The 18978-nt window shown below is 34.6% G+C and overlaps 4 protein-coding genes across 4 annotated transcripts in view; 1 reads left to right on the top strand and 3 right to left on the bottom strand.

Annotated features, from left to right (window-relative positions):
- The window catches only part of LOC129907308 (conserved oligomeric Golgi complex subunit 3), a 30388-nt gene extending 29410 nt beyond the window's left edge, over positions 1–978 (bottom strand). Inside the window, exons 1-2 of the mRNA XM_055983428.1 lie at positions 653–978; positions 76–594 (exon numbers count right to left, since the gene is read on the bottom strand). Coding sequence (XP_055839403.1) covers positions 76–594; positions 653–817 — 684 coding nt within the window. The 5' untranslated portion in view covers positions 818–978. The remainder of the gene's footprint in view (positions 1–75; positions 595–652) is intronic.
- A 491-nt stretch (positions 979–1469) lies between these two features.
- LOC129907307 (exocyst complex component 2) lies at positions 1470–10748 on the top strand. The gene is made up of 10 exons (XM_055983427.1): positions 1470–1718; positions 1779–2393; positions 2450–2549; positions 2621–2735; positions 8492–8626; positions 8685–8832; positions 8890–9053; positions 9125–9564; positions 9619–10335; positions 10396–10748. The coding sequence occupies exons 1-10, from the start codon at positions 1610–1612 to the stop codon at positions 10532–10534; spliced, it is 2682 nt and encodes an 893-aa protein (XP_055839402.1). The 5' UTR covers positions 1470–1609; the 3' UTR covers positions 10535–10748.
- On the bottom strand, positions 10587–12812 carry LOC129907309 (uncharacterized). Its single transcript, XM_055983429.1, has 3 exons — positions 12674–12812; positions 12314–12606; positions 10587–11695 (listed from the first exon to the last, which is right to left on the bottom strand). The coding sequence occupies exons 1-3, from the start codon at positions 12744–12746 to the stop codon at positions 10694–10696; spliced, it is 1368 nt and encodes a 455-aa protein (XP_055839404.1). The 5' UTR covers positions 12747–12812; the 3' UTR covers positions 10587–10693.
- A 1676-nt stretch (positions 12813–14488) lies between these two features.
- LOC129921019 (E3 ubiquitin-protein ligase MSL2) lies at positions 14489–18965 on the bottom strand. The gene is made up of 3 exons (XM_056002636.1): positions 17404–18965; positions 16728–17343; positions 14489–15705 (listed from the first exon to the last, which is right to left on the bottom strand). The coding sequence occupies exons 1-3, from the start codon at positions 18379–18381 to the stop codon at positions 15206–15208; spliced, it is 2094 nt and encodes a 697-aa protein (XP_055858611.1). The 5' UTR covers positions 18382–18965; the 3' UTR covers positions 14489–15205.
- Between the last annotated feature and the right edge of the window lie 13 nt (positions 18966–18978).

The raw sequence follows: 18978 nt of genomic DNA on the forward strand, positions 1-18978 counted from the left end.
GACCATTTTCCCTTACAGCTTCCTTTTGATCTTAATACCTTTAGAAATTATTTAAAAAAAAAATCATCAACTTACATTTTGCTGAAGATACTTAATGCAATCATCAATTTTAGATAAACATTCTCGAAAAGATTCACTTGCAACCGACAAGGTTGGACTTTGAATACGTTGGTACAACAGTTCCACCTGATTGAAAAACTGTAGTCGTCTTTGAATTTCCTCATTAATTTCCTGCATTTTCTTTTGCTCATCAATCAGCTGTTGACTGGCTGTGTTAAGAGAACTTGTCTTATGGGACACGAAATCGTATTGTGAATTCAAGTTATTTAACATTCCCATAGCCGTATCGACTTGCTGAAGCATAACTCGGCATTCTTCACTACGCAACTCTAATTGTTGCAGATATCTTTCATATGAACTATTGGCATTTTCATGTATTTCGCCTTTGACACGATCATGCCAGAGAAGAAAATCATGTGTACTTTTGATACCAGACGACTCGAGATCCTTAAATATTTTACTTAATGGATAAGTGCATTGTTGTTGTTGTTCTTTCTCTTCTTTTAATGATTCTAATGGAGTTTTATCTGAAATCTATAACAGATAAATGATTTGAAGAATTTAAAGTTTTTCGGTAAAAATGTTATATTACTTCTCCTCGAATCTTCTTCCATTTGGAAGCAAGCTTCTCCATACATTCTTCTTGTTTAGGTGTTAGTCCGGCTATTGGATCTTCTTTAGATTCCCATTGTAACAAACGAAAACGAATCTTTCGGAGATTATCATTTTCGCTTTGAGCTGATGCTACATCCACCATAATTGATTGTTTAATTTAGTTCAATGATTTGGGCTTCGGAAACAAAAGTTAATCGAACTTTATTTTCAATTTTATGTTTTTGTGATGTTGTGTTGTTAAAATTGTATTTTCAGCTGCAGACGTGACATTTCATTAGACACTTGCAAATTAATTAGAAAGGCCAGCAAAAATTCCAAGGAATGGAATCTATGGGAATTTACATTCAAATACTATTCCAGTGGCGATTTTTCCTTTTTGGTTCATTCGGAAATTTTTCCAGTTGCGATTTTTAAGATTATTTTTTTTTTTCTACAGGAAAACAAAATCCTTTTCTCTCAAACGATTCCTAAAAGAAAGAAAAATCGTCCAATGTAAACGATCCGAAAGGTAGTTTTTATTGTAAATGTGTCAGAAAATAAACAGATTTGTCCACTAAAAAAAAAACACTTCAAACGATTACTTTTGTAAACTTATTCGTTGCTGTTTCCTATTCTGGGGTCGAATTATGGCATACGATTTTGAGCACTTTTTATTCACTGCTCAACAAAAATGACAAGTTTAAATCAGCACTAGAAAAATCGCTGTTTGTAAATCATTATTCCCGATCAAATTTTATTTCTTCCAGCCTTCCACTGAAATAAAACAAGAAAATTCCTTCAAATTTAAAATGAGATAAACATATTTGCATAACAAAAATAACTAATCTGTCATTTTTTGTGCTAGCTAAACTCCCCTAATAAAATTTATTGTTTTATTGAATTTGTTAGTTTACTTCGAAAATTAATTAAACAATATAAATATAAATTGTTTTAAATGGCACCACAACCTGTTGTAACTGGGCTATCACCTAAAGAAGGTCCCCCAGGAACCCGAGTTATAATACGCGGCGAATTCCTTGGAACTAAATCAAATGATCTTATCGGTAGAATTATTATTTTACCTAAAAAAATCCTTTACTTAATCTGTTCCTTGATCCTTCAAGGTCTTACAATTTGTGGATCCGACTGCCTTTTATCAGCGGAATGGAAAAGTTCCAACAAAATCATTGCACGTACTGGACCTGCCAAAGGAAAAGGTGATATCATAGTTACCACCCTAAGCGGTGGTATTGGTACATCTACAGTGCAATTTAGAGCCTATCATGAAACCATTGGACCACTGAAAGAATCAGCAGTTTGGATAGAAGAATCACCAACTCAAACACTCTCATGGGGAAGACGAACTTTAACCCAAACTGGTTATACTCAAGAGGATCCATTAGGTCTTTCAATTGAGGGAAACGAACAAAAAATTCCAGAAGACTTGAGGGAATTGTTTCCCGAGAGTAGTGGTGATTTATCGCAAGAAAATTTCTCCCCATCATGGTTTTTATTGGAAAACCATTTGGCTACATCTTTTGAGGATTTAAAGGCTGGACTGTCTTATCTCAAACGCAAAGTTGAAAGCCAAAAGGAAGGGCAATTGTCGTTTTTGAAATCAAACGCTGGTTCTGTTATAGATCAGCTTGATACTCTTATGAATATTAGAGACAAGTTTCAGGAAGATGTTAGAGTGGATGGTGTTAATCCATTAAGTCTTCTTCATACATCAATTGAAAGTATGGTTTAATTTGTATATTTATTTCCACTGTAACTAAAAAATATGACTTTTAAGATTCCATATCCGAGTCTAACAACATTTTTAATGAAGTGTTGTTAAGGAAGGAAAAAGCTGATTCTACTAGAGCTGTTCTTTTGGCTCTTTCAAGGCACAAGTAAAGAGAGAATGGTTACTTCCTGGAGTTCTTTTTTTTATTGAACTATGTTTTTCGTTTGTTATTTTCAGATTTTTGTTCTCGTTGCCAAACTCTGTAGATCGAAGAGCTGCTGCTGGAGACTATGATATTCTTGTTAGCGATTACTCTAGAGCTAAAAATTTATTTGGAAAAACAGAAGTACCAGTAAGTTTATGCAATATCAACCTGAATATATTTCTTGAAATTAACATCTCTGATTAAGCAATTATTTAGTTATTATAAGTTGAACAAAGTCGATTTACTCAAAATAACAGAGAATTCGTAAACGCTTTAATTGAAGTTCAACCCCTTACCTAGAAGAGAATCATAGACTTGTTTCATAGTGTGATCTTCTTTTCTTGATAAATATCGGCACTACATTTATATTTATTTAAGTCCAAAATCCACTACGGATATAATGGTTAAACACTGTTGTTAGCAATAAATAAATACAAAAATGAAGGCTATTGAGTTCAGAAGATTTAGCTTCCGCGCTGAGCATAACGGAAAGAGGTCAACCAAGCTAAAAACATTTGCGGTACTAGAGTTCTGCAAAATGACTTCTTTTGTAAGCCTAACAAAATGTTTTGTGCTTCTAATATAAAAAAACGGTTTTATTGATGAATTGACCGAAACTTTTTATACTCGTTTCTGGTTTCCAAGCAATGTTTTTTTTAGTTATAAAAAATTAAAGACAGTATATGATAAACTGTTGTAATTACATGGATTAATATAATCAATTGAAATAAAAGAAACACGTGTTTTCAGTTGAACGATATGGAAAAGAGTAGTAATTTATTTAAAAACGAAATTCAAAGCTACTAAGAAAATTCAAAGCTACTTAGTTTTTTTTTTTTTTGAATAAACAAAATTTAATTCTAAGTACAAAAAGGAACAAAGTGTTGTTTTTTTAACATCCCCACTGAATTAGATTTTGCCAAAGCGTAATCCGAGTGCAGTAACACAAGCGTTGTGTTTTGGGGCTGGTAGAGCCTTGGTCATCACATCAGCTGCCATATCTTTGGTACTAACGTTTTTTAAAATTATTTTGCCTTCATCGATTTTTTCTCTTATAAAATGGTGTTTGACATCAATGTGTTTGGTTCTGCCATGATAAGAACTGGTAAGAGCCAAATTTATAGCACTTTGATTGTCACATCGGATTGTTGTCGAGTCTGGTGAGTTTGGAATGAGCTCTCTCTGCAACATTTTCAACCAAGTTGCTTCTTGAGCTGCTGCTGCTAGCGCCATATATTCTGCTTCAGTGGTTGAGATAGCAACCGTTGGTTGTTTCTTCGAATTCCATGAAATAGCACCATTGTTAAGCAGGAAAGTATAGCCGGTAACAGAACGTCTTTCATCAGTATCACTTGCCCAGTCAGCATCGCAAAAAGCAGATACATTGTTATCACCACTGGTATAAACAAGTTTCATATCGGCTGTTCCCTTAAGGTACCGTAGAATATGTTTAATTGCTGTCCAGTGTGGTTTTCCAGGATTTTGAGTGTATCGGCTGACCGTACTCACAGCAAAGCTGATATCGGGACGTGAAACTTGAGCCGCAAACAATATACTACCAACAGCTTGTTGGTAAGGCACATCCGTCATTTCTTCGCGTTCAGTTTCACTTTGAGGACACATCTCTTTCGTCAGTTTTTGATTAGGATCTAAGGGCGTCTTCACTGGATTACAATCCGTCATATTGAAACGACTAAGAATTTCATTTATGTATAGTTCTTGGTCTAATGAAATCATTCCTTTCTTGCGATCTCTCTTGATTTGAATGCCCAAAACGAAACGTGCTTCACCGATGTCCTTCATTTTGAAATTTGACTTTAAGTTGTTCTTTAGTTCCAACTTTTGCTTTTCGTCATTTGATAAAATTAGGAGATCATCTACGTAAACTCCTACGTATAGCATTTTATCTCCAGATATTTTGTAATATACGCATGGATCAACTTTCGATTTTGACAGACCGAACTTTAGTAGTGCTGCATCCAATTTGTTGTTCCAGATGCGACTAGCTTGCTTGAGACCATACAAGGATTTTTTAAGCTTGCATACCTTTGAACTATTGTCACAAAATCCCTCTGGTTGCAACATAAAAATCTCTTCGCTCAGTTCGCCTTGCAGAAATGCACTCACTGCGTCCATTTGATCGATATCCAGGTTATATTTCGCGGCTATTGCAAGTAAAAATCGGATGGACGTATATCGCACTACAGGGGAGTAAGATTCCTCGTAATCGATTCCATGTTTTTGAGCACAACCTTTTATAACAAGTCGAGCTTTGAATCGGGAAATCTTTCCTGTGGCGTCCTTCTTGGTTTTGAAAACCCACTTGCAATCGATTGGCCTCTTCTTGGGCGGAATGTCGGTCAACACCCAAGTCTGATTTTCAATCAATGAATCATATTCTTCTTTCATGGCTGCTTTCCAAAACTTCGCATCGCTTCGGTTCAACGCCTCTTGAACTGTTAATGGATCGTAAAGCTCAGTTGACTTAGCTTGACAAGCAAAATTATCCATTCGGACAGGCTTTGGTGTACGTTGAGAGCGTCTTGGTTCAGCAACACTGACTTCGGAAATTGGTATCGATGGAACGTAACTGACATCACTCCCTGAACTTTCATCGATTTCTTCTTCTTCAGAGTAAAATGTTTCAGTTGTTGTATCGCAGGCATCTGAATTGGTACTTGAGATTACTATGGTTTGTTCGACGCTGTTGTTATTTTCAACGGTAGTGTTATTTTCGAGATGAGTTTCGTTCGCATCTATTTCACCAACATCAACAGCTAATATACCATCATCAACAACTAATTCGCCAGCGGCAACATCTAGTTCGCCAACATTCACATCGATTTCACCAATATTTCCATCTAATTCAACAACATTCCCCACTGAATTCGATTCATCTGGGAATATATAGAAATAATTAGTATTATTTGCATCGATTACCTTTTTGTCCAGTCGAAAATTTTCGAAAAATATCACATCTCGACTAATGATAATTTCATTTTTATCGGGTTGATATAAACGATAGCCTTTAGTATCTTCGCAGTAGCCCAAGAATACGCAACATTTTGACTTCGGATCGAACTTTTTGCGACAATGCTTCGGGATGTGTACCATTGCCTTGCACCCAAAAACACGAAGGCGACTCAGATCAGGAACTTTTCCAGAAAACGTGTGTTCCGGAGTCAAACCAGATGTTGATTGACAGGGTGACCTGTTGATGACATACACAGCAGTAGATACAGCTTCCGCCCAAAATTTCTTGTCAAGTCCAGCGTCAAACAACATGCAGCGTGCTCTCTCGATAAGCGTTCGATTGGTTCTCTCTGCCAAACCATTCTGTTGTGGCGTATATGGTGTAGTCGTTTGATGTCGAATTCCATTTTGCTTCAGCAACTTGTCAAAGGATCTGTTACAAAATTCAGTGCCGTTGTCGGTTCGTAGGATCTTCATTTTCTTGTTGAGTTGTCTTTCGGTCAAATTCTTGAATTCGACAAATCGTTCAAAAGCTTCAGACTTTGCTTTCAAGAAATAGACAAACACTTTTCTGCTATAATCATCCACAAGAACCATTATATACCGGGCACCACCACGAGAAACGACGTCAATAGGACCACAGAGATCGCCATGAATTATCTCGAGCACTTCTGTCGCTCGAGTCCCTTTATCCTTGAATGGCATTCTGGTTTGCTTGCCTTTAACGCAAATCTCACAGATCTCTTTACTGGTTTTCTTCAAATCAAATCCAGGAACACAGTCTCTTAATTTCAACAGGCTTTCGAAATTAAGATGACCCATGCGACGATGCCACAAGTTGCTGTCCTCTGCCTTGGATTTCTGGACATTGACGTTCGCCACCATACTCACGTCTACATTCGGTCGATTCAGCTTAAACATATCACCAACATGCGAGGCTGTAGCAATCAATTGCTTATCGTTGCTGAAAATTTGACAACCTTTTGAATCGAAGTAAACGGAGTTCCCTTTCTTGACTATTTGGCTGACTGATAGTAGATTGACGCACAAGTCAGGAATGTACAGAACATTGTTGATGGAAACATCTTTGACATCCTTCTGAACAGCTACTTGCAACTTCATATCACCAATACCCTTCACAGACAGACGAGAATTGTTGGCGCAGACTATTTCGCTTTTAACAGGTTGATTCAGACTCGTGAGACAGTCACGCTTCATAGACATATGAGCGGAGGCACCTGAATCAATATACCAGTCATCGTTGCCAGCATTTGTTGTAAAGGCAGTGTATAATCCATGCGTCTTGGATTTGAATTCATTGCTCTTTGTTTTCTTCTTTGGACAGTTCTTAGAAATATGTCCGAAATCTCTGCATTCATAGCATCTTGGACCACGGGATTTCTTTGTCGGTTTTCGTTTACCAAAGAACACAGCAGATCCAGCTTGATCATCTTTTACATCTTGTAGCAGTTTTGTCTTGATAGAATCTGCAGTGATAGGTGTTCCTGAGCTTTCGAGCCCCATTATCATCGGGCGATACTCGTCAGATAACCCAGCAAGCAACAAAGTGCCTACCCATTCATCACTTACATCCATAGCTACAGATCTCAGCTTGTGGGCAGTGTTAACTATCTTCGTGACGTATGCCTCAACGGAATCACTCTCCTCCAAGCGTGTATTTATCAAAGTTCTTAAAAGTCCAACTCGACGCGTTAGCCCAGAATCTTCAAAAGCTTGTTCTAGATTGTTCCATGCTTCTTTCGCAGTTTTCGCAGACTGCACATGTACAAAATTGATCGGCTCAATCAATAAGATTATTTTTGCTCGGGCTTTCGTCACTTTTTTGGCATCCGGTACTACATTAGCTTCATATTCAATGCAATCCCAAAGGTCTTCCAGTTCGAGGTACGTCTTAACCGCAAACTTCCAGGAATCCCAATTTTCACGGCCTTTAAGTTTCTCAATGGACGGGAGAACGTTCTGGGACATTTTGAAATTATTTTTTTAATTTCCAATATCCAATTAATGCAAAAAATCGTTAACTTGAATTCTTTTATACAACCAATAAATATTAAGCATGGACTGTGCCCATAACCTGTTGTAATTACATGGATTAATATAATCAATTGAAATAAAAGAAACACGTGTTTTCAGTTGAACGATATGGAAAAGAGTAGTAATTTATTTAAAAACGAAATTCAAAGCTACTAAGAAAATTCAAAGCTACTTAGTTTTTTTTTTTTTTGAATAAACAAAATTTAATTCTAAGTACAAAAAGGAACAAAGTGTTGTTTTTTTAACATAAACTTTTAAATTCTATCGAATGAACACATTTCGTCGCAGCACAATTTGGAATTTTCGTTTTTATTTATGAGAAAAAAAGCCAGTTGCATTCCTGTGACTCTGTAATGATCGTGTTTTTAAGTGCAGTTGATCGTTCACAGTTTTAATATGTATGACATAAAATAACTAAGGGGTAAACATATATTTTGAAGTTAAGACATTTGTATGAAAGAATACCTTATTAGTATCAGCGAGCGCAATGGTACATATACTAGGGGTTTAAGGGTAGTATAGATTCCATACGAGTAGTGTGTTTCAGGGATTAAGCTAGTTCTGCATTGTTTCGACGATTTGACGTCGACGAAAATAGCAAAGTACTTATGTTTCATACTAAGGTAGAAAAAAAATACCATGTCTTTTAAACCTAGCATCGGTTAATTTTATTCATTTTTTATTTTTATGATATTAAGTAAGAAAAAACTACATTGAGTATATTCAACTATTATTCGCTATGACTCCTATTGCACTTTTTTTAACAAAAAAAAAAAAAACAAATATTATTTTATTTTTGAAATATTCCATATATTTTTATTTCAAATTAAATATAAGATATTGTACGGGGAGTTAAAAAACATAATATTTTACAGATTTTCCGTAGAGTTCTAGATGAAGTGGATCAGCGGGTTTTAAAAATTAGGAAAGAGCTGCACGAAAAAGTTATAAAAATGCCACAAAGTGTTGAGCAGCAAAAAAAATGTATTAAAGCTCTCACTAACTTGGAGGTATTTGTTATCTATTCAAATAATTTAAATTTATATTAAAAAACAAATTATATGTTAGCTGCAACAAAGTGGAAGCATGGGTAACAATAACAAGCTAAAAGAATCGGACCCAGCTTGGGATGCAATCGATGCTCGTGCGAAATACTTGGAAACAACTTTCAAATTAACTTTTGAACAGTATTCATCTAAGGAGGGTGGACAAGAAAGTACGTTTGTGTTCATATCAATTAACACCTTAACACAAAAAAAAAATGTAATTCCAGAATCCAAAAATCGCGATAGCAACCAACCACCCAATAGAGTTGTGTTCTGTGAGGAAATATGTGATATTGCTGCATCTCAGTTGCCTGATCTATGGCGACTTGGACAGCTGTATTTCACAGGGGAATTGCGTGGTCAAAACGACCCAAAACCAGGAGACTTTAAAGTTTGTTTGATGAATCTAGATAGTTGATTTTATCTATCGTTTTGGTATTTTTTTATGTGGTATAATTTTAGCGTATGATTTTAACGGCTATAGAAAAGTTTTGCACCTATCTACGTGTAGCTATCCTAATAGCATCTGATTTGCGTTCACTACGTCAAACAACAGGTGTATCTTGGCCAATCGGATCGTCGTCCGCAACACATCAATTTCTTCCTTGGATTCAACAATGTTTGCGATTCATTCGAATAACATATGCCACACTAATTCGATTAGATTTGCCTAACAATGCTCTAGACATAATTCAGAAGCTGATAAATGACGTTAGATTGTTTTGCTTTTCGATTATATTCAAGCGATCCAATGAAAAAGTCAAAAAGCTTGGTTTAAAAGAAAATTGGATAACTGGAGTTGATGAATTTCCTGGTGCAACGCTGTTGCCATCTATGTTAGAAGAAATAATAGTTGAAACTTTAGAAGAGGGTCAAAATACTTGTATGAATCCTGAAATTAGGTAACGTAAATTATACTATTTGGTCATAGATCTTTCAACATAGTATTATTGCAGAGAGGGAAATCTTTTAGAACCGCAATCAGATGGACAGCGAGAGGTTTCTCAGCGATTACAGGAAATGCTTTCTACATTCTGTGGGGTGATTGAGGAATTAGCATTCCAAAGTCATGATGATGAAGTTAACACATCGACAATATCTCAACTACTTGGATTTCCGAATTCGCAACAAAGTGGCCCAGACAGCAAAATGTGGGGATCGGTTGTTTCATGGGAACAACGAATGCTATGTTGTTTGGCAAACTGTGCCTATTGCAACAAATCTTTCTTCCCTCACATAGGTACTGTGTTTGTAAAATATGGTTATCCACTTCCCAACTTGGCCATAGAAACTTCACGCTATTCTATAAATCAACTATTTACAAATTTGCTAGAAGCCTATGTAGAACATAAAGGTGACCCTTTAGTGGGAACAATCGAACCTTCAATGTATCTAGGTCGATTTCAGTGGGATAATCAGGTGGAAATTGGAAAATTGCGCCCATATGCACATGAATGTTGTGACAATTTAGTAGGCGTTTATTCAGAGGTATTTACGATATGTCCATCGCTTTTGCGTTCGATATTGGAGCCACTTATTCAAACCGTTGCTGAAGAGCTAGCACGTCTTATGAGCTGCGTTCAAAAATTTAGTTACACAGGAATAATTCAAGCAAATGTTGATATAAAACTAATGCGAGATGTTCTCAAGTTTTATAGCAACGAAACAGCAAAGTGAGTATTAAATTTATTTAAAAAAAAAATATGAAAAAGATATACGGCTATGAGTTACAGATCGTTTTTTGTGGAAGCTCTTGATGCAATAAACCCACAGATGAATGCAGAACAAAGTAAACAAGTTGATGCGATTCTACAAGATGTGAAACAACGAATGAAACTTCATTTTACTTGTTTTTCAGTAGTAAATCCATAGAACTATAGAAATTAAACATATTAAAATGGATAAGCTGCAAAAAACTGTCATATATATATTAAACGCAAAAAATTTAGTTTATTCAATCACAAATTACATTTTTGAATAGTTACCTAAATGTTGGTAATATGTATATACATTTTATAAAAAAAACTTAAACTACAGTTTAAAATCAAAAGAAAAATCATTTCCAGATTTTTGGAATTTATGAAAATTATCTTTTATAGCTCGTTCTACATCAATTTGGTTGAACTTCTCTTGAATACGCGTTTTTATAGGATTCTCGATGGCATCCATTATTTGATATCGCAACATATTTGGTAATACATTTACTAAGAACTCCATTACGTAGTCGACAGTTCCAGCTCCATCACAATGGACTTGAATATTTCCAAGATCTATCTGAAGATCGTTTATTTGTGGTTTTTGCCGAGTATCCAAAGCTTGACTGACATTTACTGTTGCTTTAATGTGTTGAACAATAAACTGTGCGTGACCAATTCGCGATACAAATCCTATTCCGAATCCTACTTCCCATTGAGTTGCACCACTTATCTTTTGAGTTCCTACTTGGAAACATAGTGAAACTGTATTATTCTCCATTGCAACTATCATTTCACCGATTCGGTAGAAAGATGATACACCAGTTATCCAAGTGTTGACCATTTGCATCGAAAAGATTCCAACCGTTCGGTTATAGTCTTGGACGTGGTAAGGATCGTAGCCCATAGCCCTTACTTTTTTTCGACCCTCAGCAATTGCCATATCTAATGGAGAAATTGAGTTGGGAAGCTTCCGGTCACCCATTAAATTCTTGATGTTATTATTTATTTCTTCACGAAGTTGAGTGTCGGCTTCTTTCAGCATAAGAGGCTTCAAAGCATCAAACACCAAATTAGGAGCTGAGTTTATAACGCTTTGAAAGACGGCACCCAAAAATCCCAAGTTTTGGAAATCCATTGTCATATCTGAGAATGTTAGGTCCATGTTTATTTGTTCGGTTGTTAGATGTCCATCATTTTGCACTTCAAGTGTGGCAACTGCCTTTGCCATGACATTCTTCAAAACTACTGTAAATGGACCTTGGGCTGAGGAAAAAACTGAGCTTAATGTATATGATCCCTTAACAGTCATAGTATCCAACTGAATTCCAGCATCGACCTGTAAATTTAAACAAATATTAAAATAAGTAAATAACAAAACAAAAATAAAAAAGTAAAATGCCTATTAGAGAGTTACCCAAATATCTTAATTTCCAAGTTAAAAAACAATTCGGGAGTTATGGTTGTAGCTGGAGGTACAGACAGAGAATTGCAGTATCTACTTTTAATACATTCCTTATTATTGTATTGCCTTGTTTGTTTATGATTTATTGATTGTTATAATGAATTCTTAACTCTTACCATACAGACAGAATATTGTTTGGTGTTGCTTATCATTGTCTTAATCATGAATGATTTAAATGTCGCAGTAGATTATGTTAACGAATACTTAGAAAACCATTAAATCATGTGTATCATGTGTTTATGTCTCAAATTAAAAAAAAATAATAAAATGAGAATTTCATAAAAGTGAAATTCTCATGACCCTAGGGTATTTCAGTTTTAATTCAACCGCAGTTTACATATTTCTTTTAGTTTTAATATCTACCGACGAAGTTTAGGAAATTAGAAACATAAACGTGAGAGGTAAGCAGCATTGTTAACAAAAGGATGCTCTCATTTTTTGTGTTATTAAATGTTTCCATATGGAAGCAATGCGATATTAACATAAACTCACCTTCATTTCCTTAAGGTCAGCATTTAAATATTTGATTCTGAATTGAGAAAGACCATGTGCTTGTACGTTCTTCATTCTAAGTGTTGCCATTCCTAAACTCTTCACCATATCAGGTACCTTCATGGGATCAGGAATCGGAACATTAGGTAAACCAACTGGGTCTGGTTGTTTATAATGCTCCAACACAGCAAAAAGTTGAGCAGCCAAACGATTTTCTGTAACCTGAACATTGTGTTCATCTACAGTAGATTGTGGAGATGAATAGTCTTCTTCTTGGGAATCAACATTTTCGCCTACATATATATAAAACATTCATAGTTTAAATTTATAATACATAAATAGTGATACATTTATATATACCCTCATCATAACTACATCCAACTTGTGAAATGAATAATAATGCAAAAATCCAAATTAAACCTTTCATGTTCATAAATATTAACAAAATAATATCAAAATTCAATCACAAATCTAATTTAATTTGCAGCTCGATGCCAACTGCTATACCGAAAAACTGATAATGAGATAATGAACGCCATCTCAGTATTTCGAGTATCTTAAAATGGTCAAGGGTCATGTTATGACGATATTGTATGCGAGTCATTTGAGTATCACTGTATTCACTCGATTGAGTATGATTGGTATGTCCAGTAGTACAATACATTTTCATTGAAAGACATGTGTGTAAATAAGGGAAAATTAAAAAGTCAAGATAATAATTGAAAGCGTTGCCAGTGTAATGTATATAAATAGCACAGAATAAGACGGTGCGTTACATCCTACAAGATTCTTGTTTTCCTCTATTTTTATTTTTTAATTCCAAACATTAATAAAAAGAAATAAAATTAATTTGAAATATCTGACGGTCAGGTTGGGGTGGTCCTTTTATAAAAGGAAACAAAAAAATTGACGGCCCTAGCAAGGTATCCGTGGGAGCGGATATCATCTATATAAGAAAGGTCTATTGGAGAAAGTTTAAACAAAAAATACATTCCGGTGCTCCAGATCAAACGCTGGTTTGAAATACCATAGTTTCTTGGAGAACATCAATAAACAATGGTTTTGCGATGGAGTATCAAATCTTTCAACCAAACTAGTGATGCCCTCATTTCGCGCTTTCAAGTTTGCAGGCCCGCAGCATATTTCTGGAGGTTGTGTTAATAGAATTACATTTGTAAATGAACTTATTGCTAAGTCCTTTTAATTTGTATTTAAAACAAATGTTTTAAATTTTAAAGTTTTAAAATTTGCAATAGTGAAAAAAATAAATACTTTTATTTTTAACGTCTTCATTAGGTCTGTTTAATGAAAAAAATCTAGGACAGAACAGATCAGAGCAGCACAAGTTTGTAAATACTGTCAGAACACAAAAGTACAGAAAAGTTCAACTTCGAATTTAACAACATTGACATGTTATCTATATTAGTTACAAAATTTTAAATTCAAAAATCATTTCTTGAAATTATTTAAAAAAAATATAAATTCCCGTAATTTTTTTTGTTATAGGTCGTTTCAAATCAAAAGTCCCATGGAAAATTGAGCAAAAATAAAAAAAACTCATTCCCTTACTGGAAGGAAGCATTTATGAGGCAGCTGAACTTTTTCTTAAATTACGATAAAATAATGAAGAACAGTTCTTGATATCCCTATTTTAATTAATTAATCCGTCTGTGAGATTCACTGGGTTAGCCTTAGAAAGCGAAGGCAAGTCTCCTGGGCTTGCATCACTCCATATCCGCTGACAATACAAAAAAACATACAATTATTTCATTATTTATTATTTGAAGGCAGTTGTGATAACTTTTCCGAAGATATTGTTATAGGACTACGTGAAGATGGACCAGAAATGTCCAGTTTATATGATAGCAATTCATAACTTAAAATTCTATTCACATCTTTTCATTTGTATAATCAAGCAGTAAATATCATATTTTTATTTTTCAATTATTTTGGAGTCGTCACCATAGAAATCATTAATAAACAAATTCAGATATTTCGTTTGTTTATTTTTTTCTCTAGCATTTCTTTCATTCAAACAAGCATGATTTGTTGTTATTTTTGAGTTGATTTGTCGCAATGAGCCAATAAAATTGAGTTTTTTGTTTATTTGTTCTCAATTTTATTGGAAGGGAGAAAAAAAACTCTGAGTCAGGACTTTTGATTTGAAACGACCTATATTAATCAAAAAATATTAAGAAATTCACTTTTTAAAATATTATTTTGTCTTATTTTTTTTCACAATCAAACAAACAGCTGACAATTGACACTTTTCCCTCACTTGCTCTACCCCAAAAGTAGGAGCAGAAAAACTTGAACTTTTCTGTTCTGAAAAACTTCATGAAACATAAAATGACAAATTGTAGAACAAGTTAGATTGGTTTTTTTTTTCATGAAACACAAAAACTTGTACTTTTTGGATCTTTTCTGTTCTTTTCTGTGCGGGTCAGATTCATTAAACAGACCTATTATTTTTTAAATGATGAACGTAGATTTTACTGTTCACCAGAAATAAAAACAGGCAATTTAAAAAATCTAAGTCATGTTCTTTTTTATTCATAATCAAGTTTTTTTTGCATTAGCCTTAAATATAATTAATCCTTTAACCTATGTATTTATAGCTATAATCATAAGATGAAGTGTGTTCTTTTTTTTAAATAACCTTATTTCTTCAATTTTGCATTGTAAAATTTAGACATTAAAACAATAAGAGTTCTAAAACAAATTTATATTTACTCGCGTATGTATGAAATACCGAAAATAAATTTAACTATAACATCCCAGTACAAAATTATCTAAGGCTTCATTAATCTAAAGTTATTAAAAAATTACTTTTTATTTATTATCTTAAGGTCTACGGGAGATGAAGTTTTGCACAGGTAAACGAGAAACCAATTACAATTCACTCGTATCAAGAACCTCCAACAGTGGCGGGTGTACTATTGATAATGGCGAGTCGCGTGAGTTAGTCAAAAATTCATCATCCTGAAAGAGTTCCGATGTGAAGGAACTTGGTGATGTGACTATTATTGGAGATAAAGTAAATGTAGCGGGAGATGTGGAGATAGATATAGCTGAATTTTTAGATTGAGGAACACTATTTGAGGGCATTGTGTGTAGAGTTATAACATTATTGTGTTTTGGATACGTAGAAAGTTGAGTGTTTGAAGTAAATGAAGAAGTATTATTTGGTGGCATCTGTTGTTGTTGAGATTGTTGCTGCATAATAATTTGCGGCAACGTCGTACTGATTTCCGGAATTTGATGAATCGTCGTTGAGATTTGCTGGTTTGATTTTGGTACAATGAAAGTATTATTACTGTTGTGGGATATTGAGTGAATTCTTTTAATTGCCTGTTGATTTTGATGGGATGTAGAGGTAAAAACGTTGACAACTGAAAAGAAAATGAATTTCAAAGCTTGTTTAGATAAATTATTATAAAATATAAACAAAGAAATATTTGGTTCATTAGGTTCATGATTCTCCCTAACAGGGCCAGACTTGCCACACTGAGGGAAATTGAAAAAGGCAACAAAAGTTATACCAAAATTCAAATTCCTAAGTATGTATAACAATAAGCATTCTACATTTTTTTTAAATTGAAACCTCTTTTTCAAGACTTCAAATATTGAATTTTATAATATAACCAAACTCCATAATAGAAGTTAGAAACCCTTACTGGTTTTTAAGTGGGAAGAAATAAGAAAAGAACTGTAGCCCACAGATAATTAAAATGTATTTAACTTTAAAGGTCACATTCGTGTAATCCATGTCAAATAAAAACACAGGAAAAAATTAAAAAAATGCGAGTAGGCATAACCATTTTCTAACACAACTAAAAAGTATAAATATTCGGAAAATCGATTTTTTTCCTCTTCTATAAAAGCCAATAAAGTTTGATAGTTCTGGAATTTTAGTAAGCCCATTACCGCCCGCTGGAATATAGTTCGAATAAATAATAATTTTTCAACTTGAAGGTCATCCGAAGATTGGCTCAGGAGTATATTGATGGATATTTCTCGAAAATTGATTAATACGGGCCTTTATCCAGGGGGGCTATTTTATTAAAATACTGATTTAAAAAATGGCGGCAAAAAACTTTGGAGGAAGTTTCTGAAGAAGTTAGTGAGATCGTCCAAGTTAACTTTCTGGTTTTTCTAAAGCATTTTCTATCTAATTAGATTGTTTCGGCGTTACAAATTTAATGTCATAATTTGTCACTATCAATTAATTAGAGTTGCCAGTATTGTGTATTTTATCTGTGTTACCGTTTTCGTTTATATGCAAGGGAAGGAATTTTAACTTAGTGAAGATCTTAGCATATATTCAGATGTTGTGTGTCCTTAACAGCTACTATGTTGTTCCAATTATATATTTGCCAAACATAATTTTAATCAATTATAATAACAATCATACCTTGATATTTTCCTTCTGGTGACTGAATCAATAGAGATTCTTTAGAAAGATTTTCTAATTGCACTATGCCATGATCCCTTTGTACTTTGTTGGTTGTTGTAAAAGTCTGTTGTTGTTGTTGTTTGACTACAGTCTGCTGCTGCTGCTGCTGTTGGGATGCCGTTGCATTTAATGTTTGATTTCGATGCGAAATCGTTCCTATACTCGACATAATTGGTGTCACTGTTATTCTCGAACTAACAGGAAAATCATTCGAGGTGTATTCTTTACGAGGTTTGAAACATGTTGCCGGCGGTAATTGATTGGTCGTCGTAACTACATCTTTAGACACAGGTATTTCATTTCCTGTCGGACTTATACTATCATCAGCCATATGAATTTCATAGCAGGCCAATTCGGGTATGACCGGTCTAACTTTTCCACCATCAGGCCGATGGGGGTTTCTACAGCCCCGACATTTACATCCAATGCAAGATTTTGAGTCTACATAACATGGACATCTTTGTCCACAGCATGTGAGCTTGCCAGGAGTTGCTGTCGCATTGCCACACCGGCATCCTCTCCGTTTGGTGTTTTGTTTGTTAACTTGACGAAAGAGTGTTGGAGCTACCGCTTTCTGAAAAAGAACTCAAATATAAACAAAAAACACAGAAAAGTTAATTTCGAAAGGAATTACTCTTGGAGCGTTTTCCTCCTCCACATCTGTCTTCCGTTTAATAGTGATTTTGTTGCCAATTCCAGTATACAAAACAGAATACATTGCAGTCCCATTTGAAACTGTCTTAATGGGAGGCGGGTTCCGTACTTGCTGTGTTGTTATACCATCAACAGTCGGTGCCATCATCACAGACGCTTTGGCATCGCTCCTATGCTGCGTTACAAAGCTTGGAGTTTTGTTAATCTGACCTAACTTCATCGAAGAACTCACTATAGTAGGAGCACTTGTTGAAGTTGAACTAATTGCTGCTGACGAATGTTTAAGATACGATAACGATTGAGATGACGGTGTTTGTGTGACGACTATCGGCACAGGTTTAGAAATATCGATCAACGGAAACTCTTGTTTAATTACCAACGGCAATTGCGGTGATGATACTTGAAGCATAGGCGATGGCGGATGCGGAGCAGGCACTGTATTTACTAAAGCAGGTTTTACATAAGTTTTGGGTAACTCTGCAGAGAACACCATCAGAATATCTTCAAAGTTTGCCCCCTCTTCAATCAACTCAACCAAACTCAATTGCGGAATTATGATTCCACTAACAACATTACTAGTTTGAATAGATTGCTTGCAAATTAAGTTGTACAGCGCCGTGGACATGATATGCTCACACATGCTTTTGTAACACTGAATTAGAATACGCATTTGTTTGTTCTCCTCATAAGTTCGATAGTCTTGGCAATCTTTGCATGAATTGCATGACGGCCGGATGTTTTTTCTTCCGCGAACACACAAACGGCAAACATTGTGTTGGCATTTTGATTCTTTGGGGGCGAAAGGATCTTTCAGAAGACGTCCACACACTGCACACGAAATGGATTGTCTGAGATAGGGAACGAGGCGGTAAAGGTCTGATATTTTTTGATCGTGGGTACTTGGATCGTGTTGCAGGATTATCCTGGAAGTTGATACGTAAAGGCTTATCGCATTCATTGTGTTTGTTGTATATTTGGTCTAGTATGAAAATGACATTTAATTTGTCCAAAACATTGGCCGAATCAAAACTTAATAAATTAAATTGCTTAGATTTGGTTTCAATGTGGGGTCGGTTCTTGTGTAAATTTAAATTATATTTTCGTTTTATTTGGAATTTTATAAGATTTATTATTAAAATGCGAACAAAAAGTCTTAACAGTGTTTCTATTTACGAACTATAGGGAGGCAAATTTTTTTGTTTTCGACTCTCTTCATAAAATGCGCAATCTTTGAAATATGCACTTATATTTGGTACTGAATTATTTTAGAAAACATTGTTTAAAATGTTGGTTGTAAAAACAGAATTACGTGTGATTTGATAAATGTTTATTTTATAAAAACAGATTGTATGTTGTAGTTTTTTTTTTTTTAGAATCCAAATATCGAAAAACGATTCTGTGACTCCTAAACAACGTATATAATTTTCGGCGATTTATTTTTTTTGACATTTCATTTTGATAGTGTCATTCTTGACAGTTGGTGTTTTGGTGTTATCTTTTGAAATGTCTTTCGCGCTTTTTATGACGATGGAAACGTTCAGTGCTGCCGGCAATT

This window comes from Episyrphus balteatus, chromosome 1 (genome assembly GCF_945859705.1).
Source record: "Episyrphus balteatus chromosome 1, idEpiBalt1.1, whole genome shotgun sequence".
Lineage (NCBI taxonomy): Eukaryota > Metazoa > Arthropoda > Insecta > Diptera > Syrphidae > Episyrphus > Episyrphus balteatus.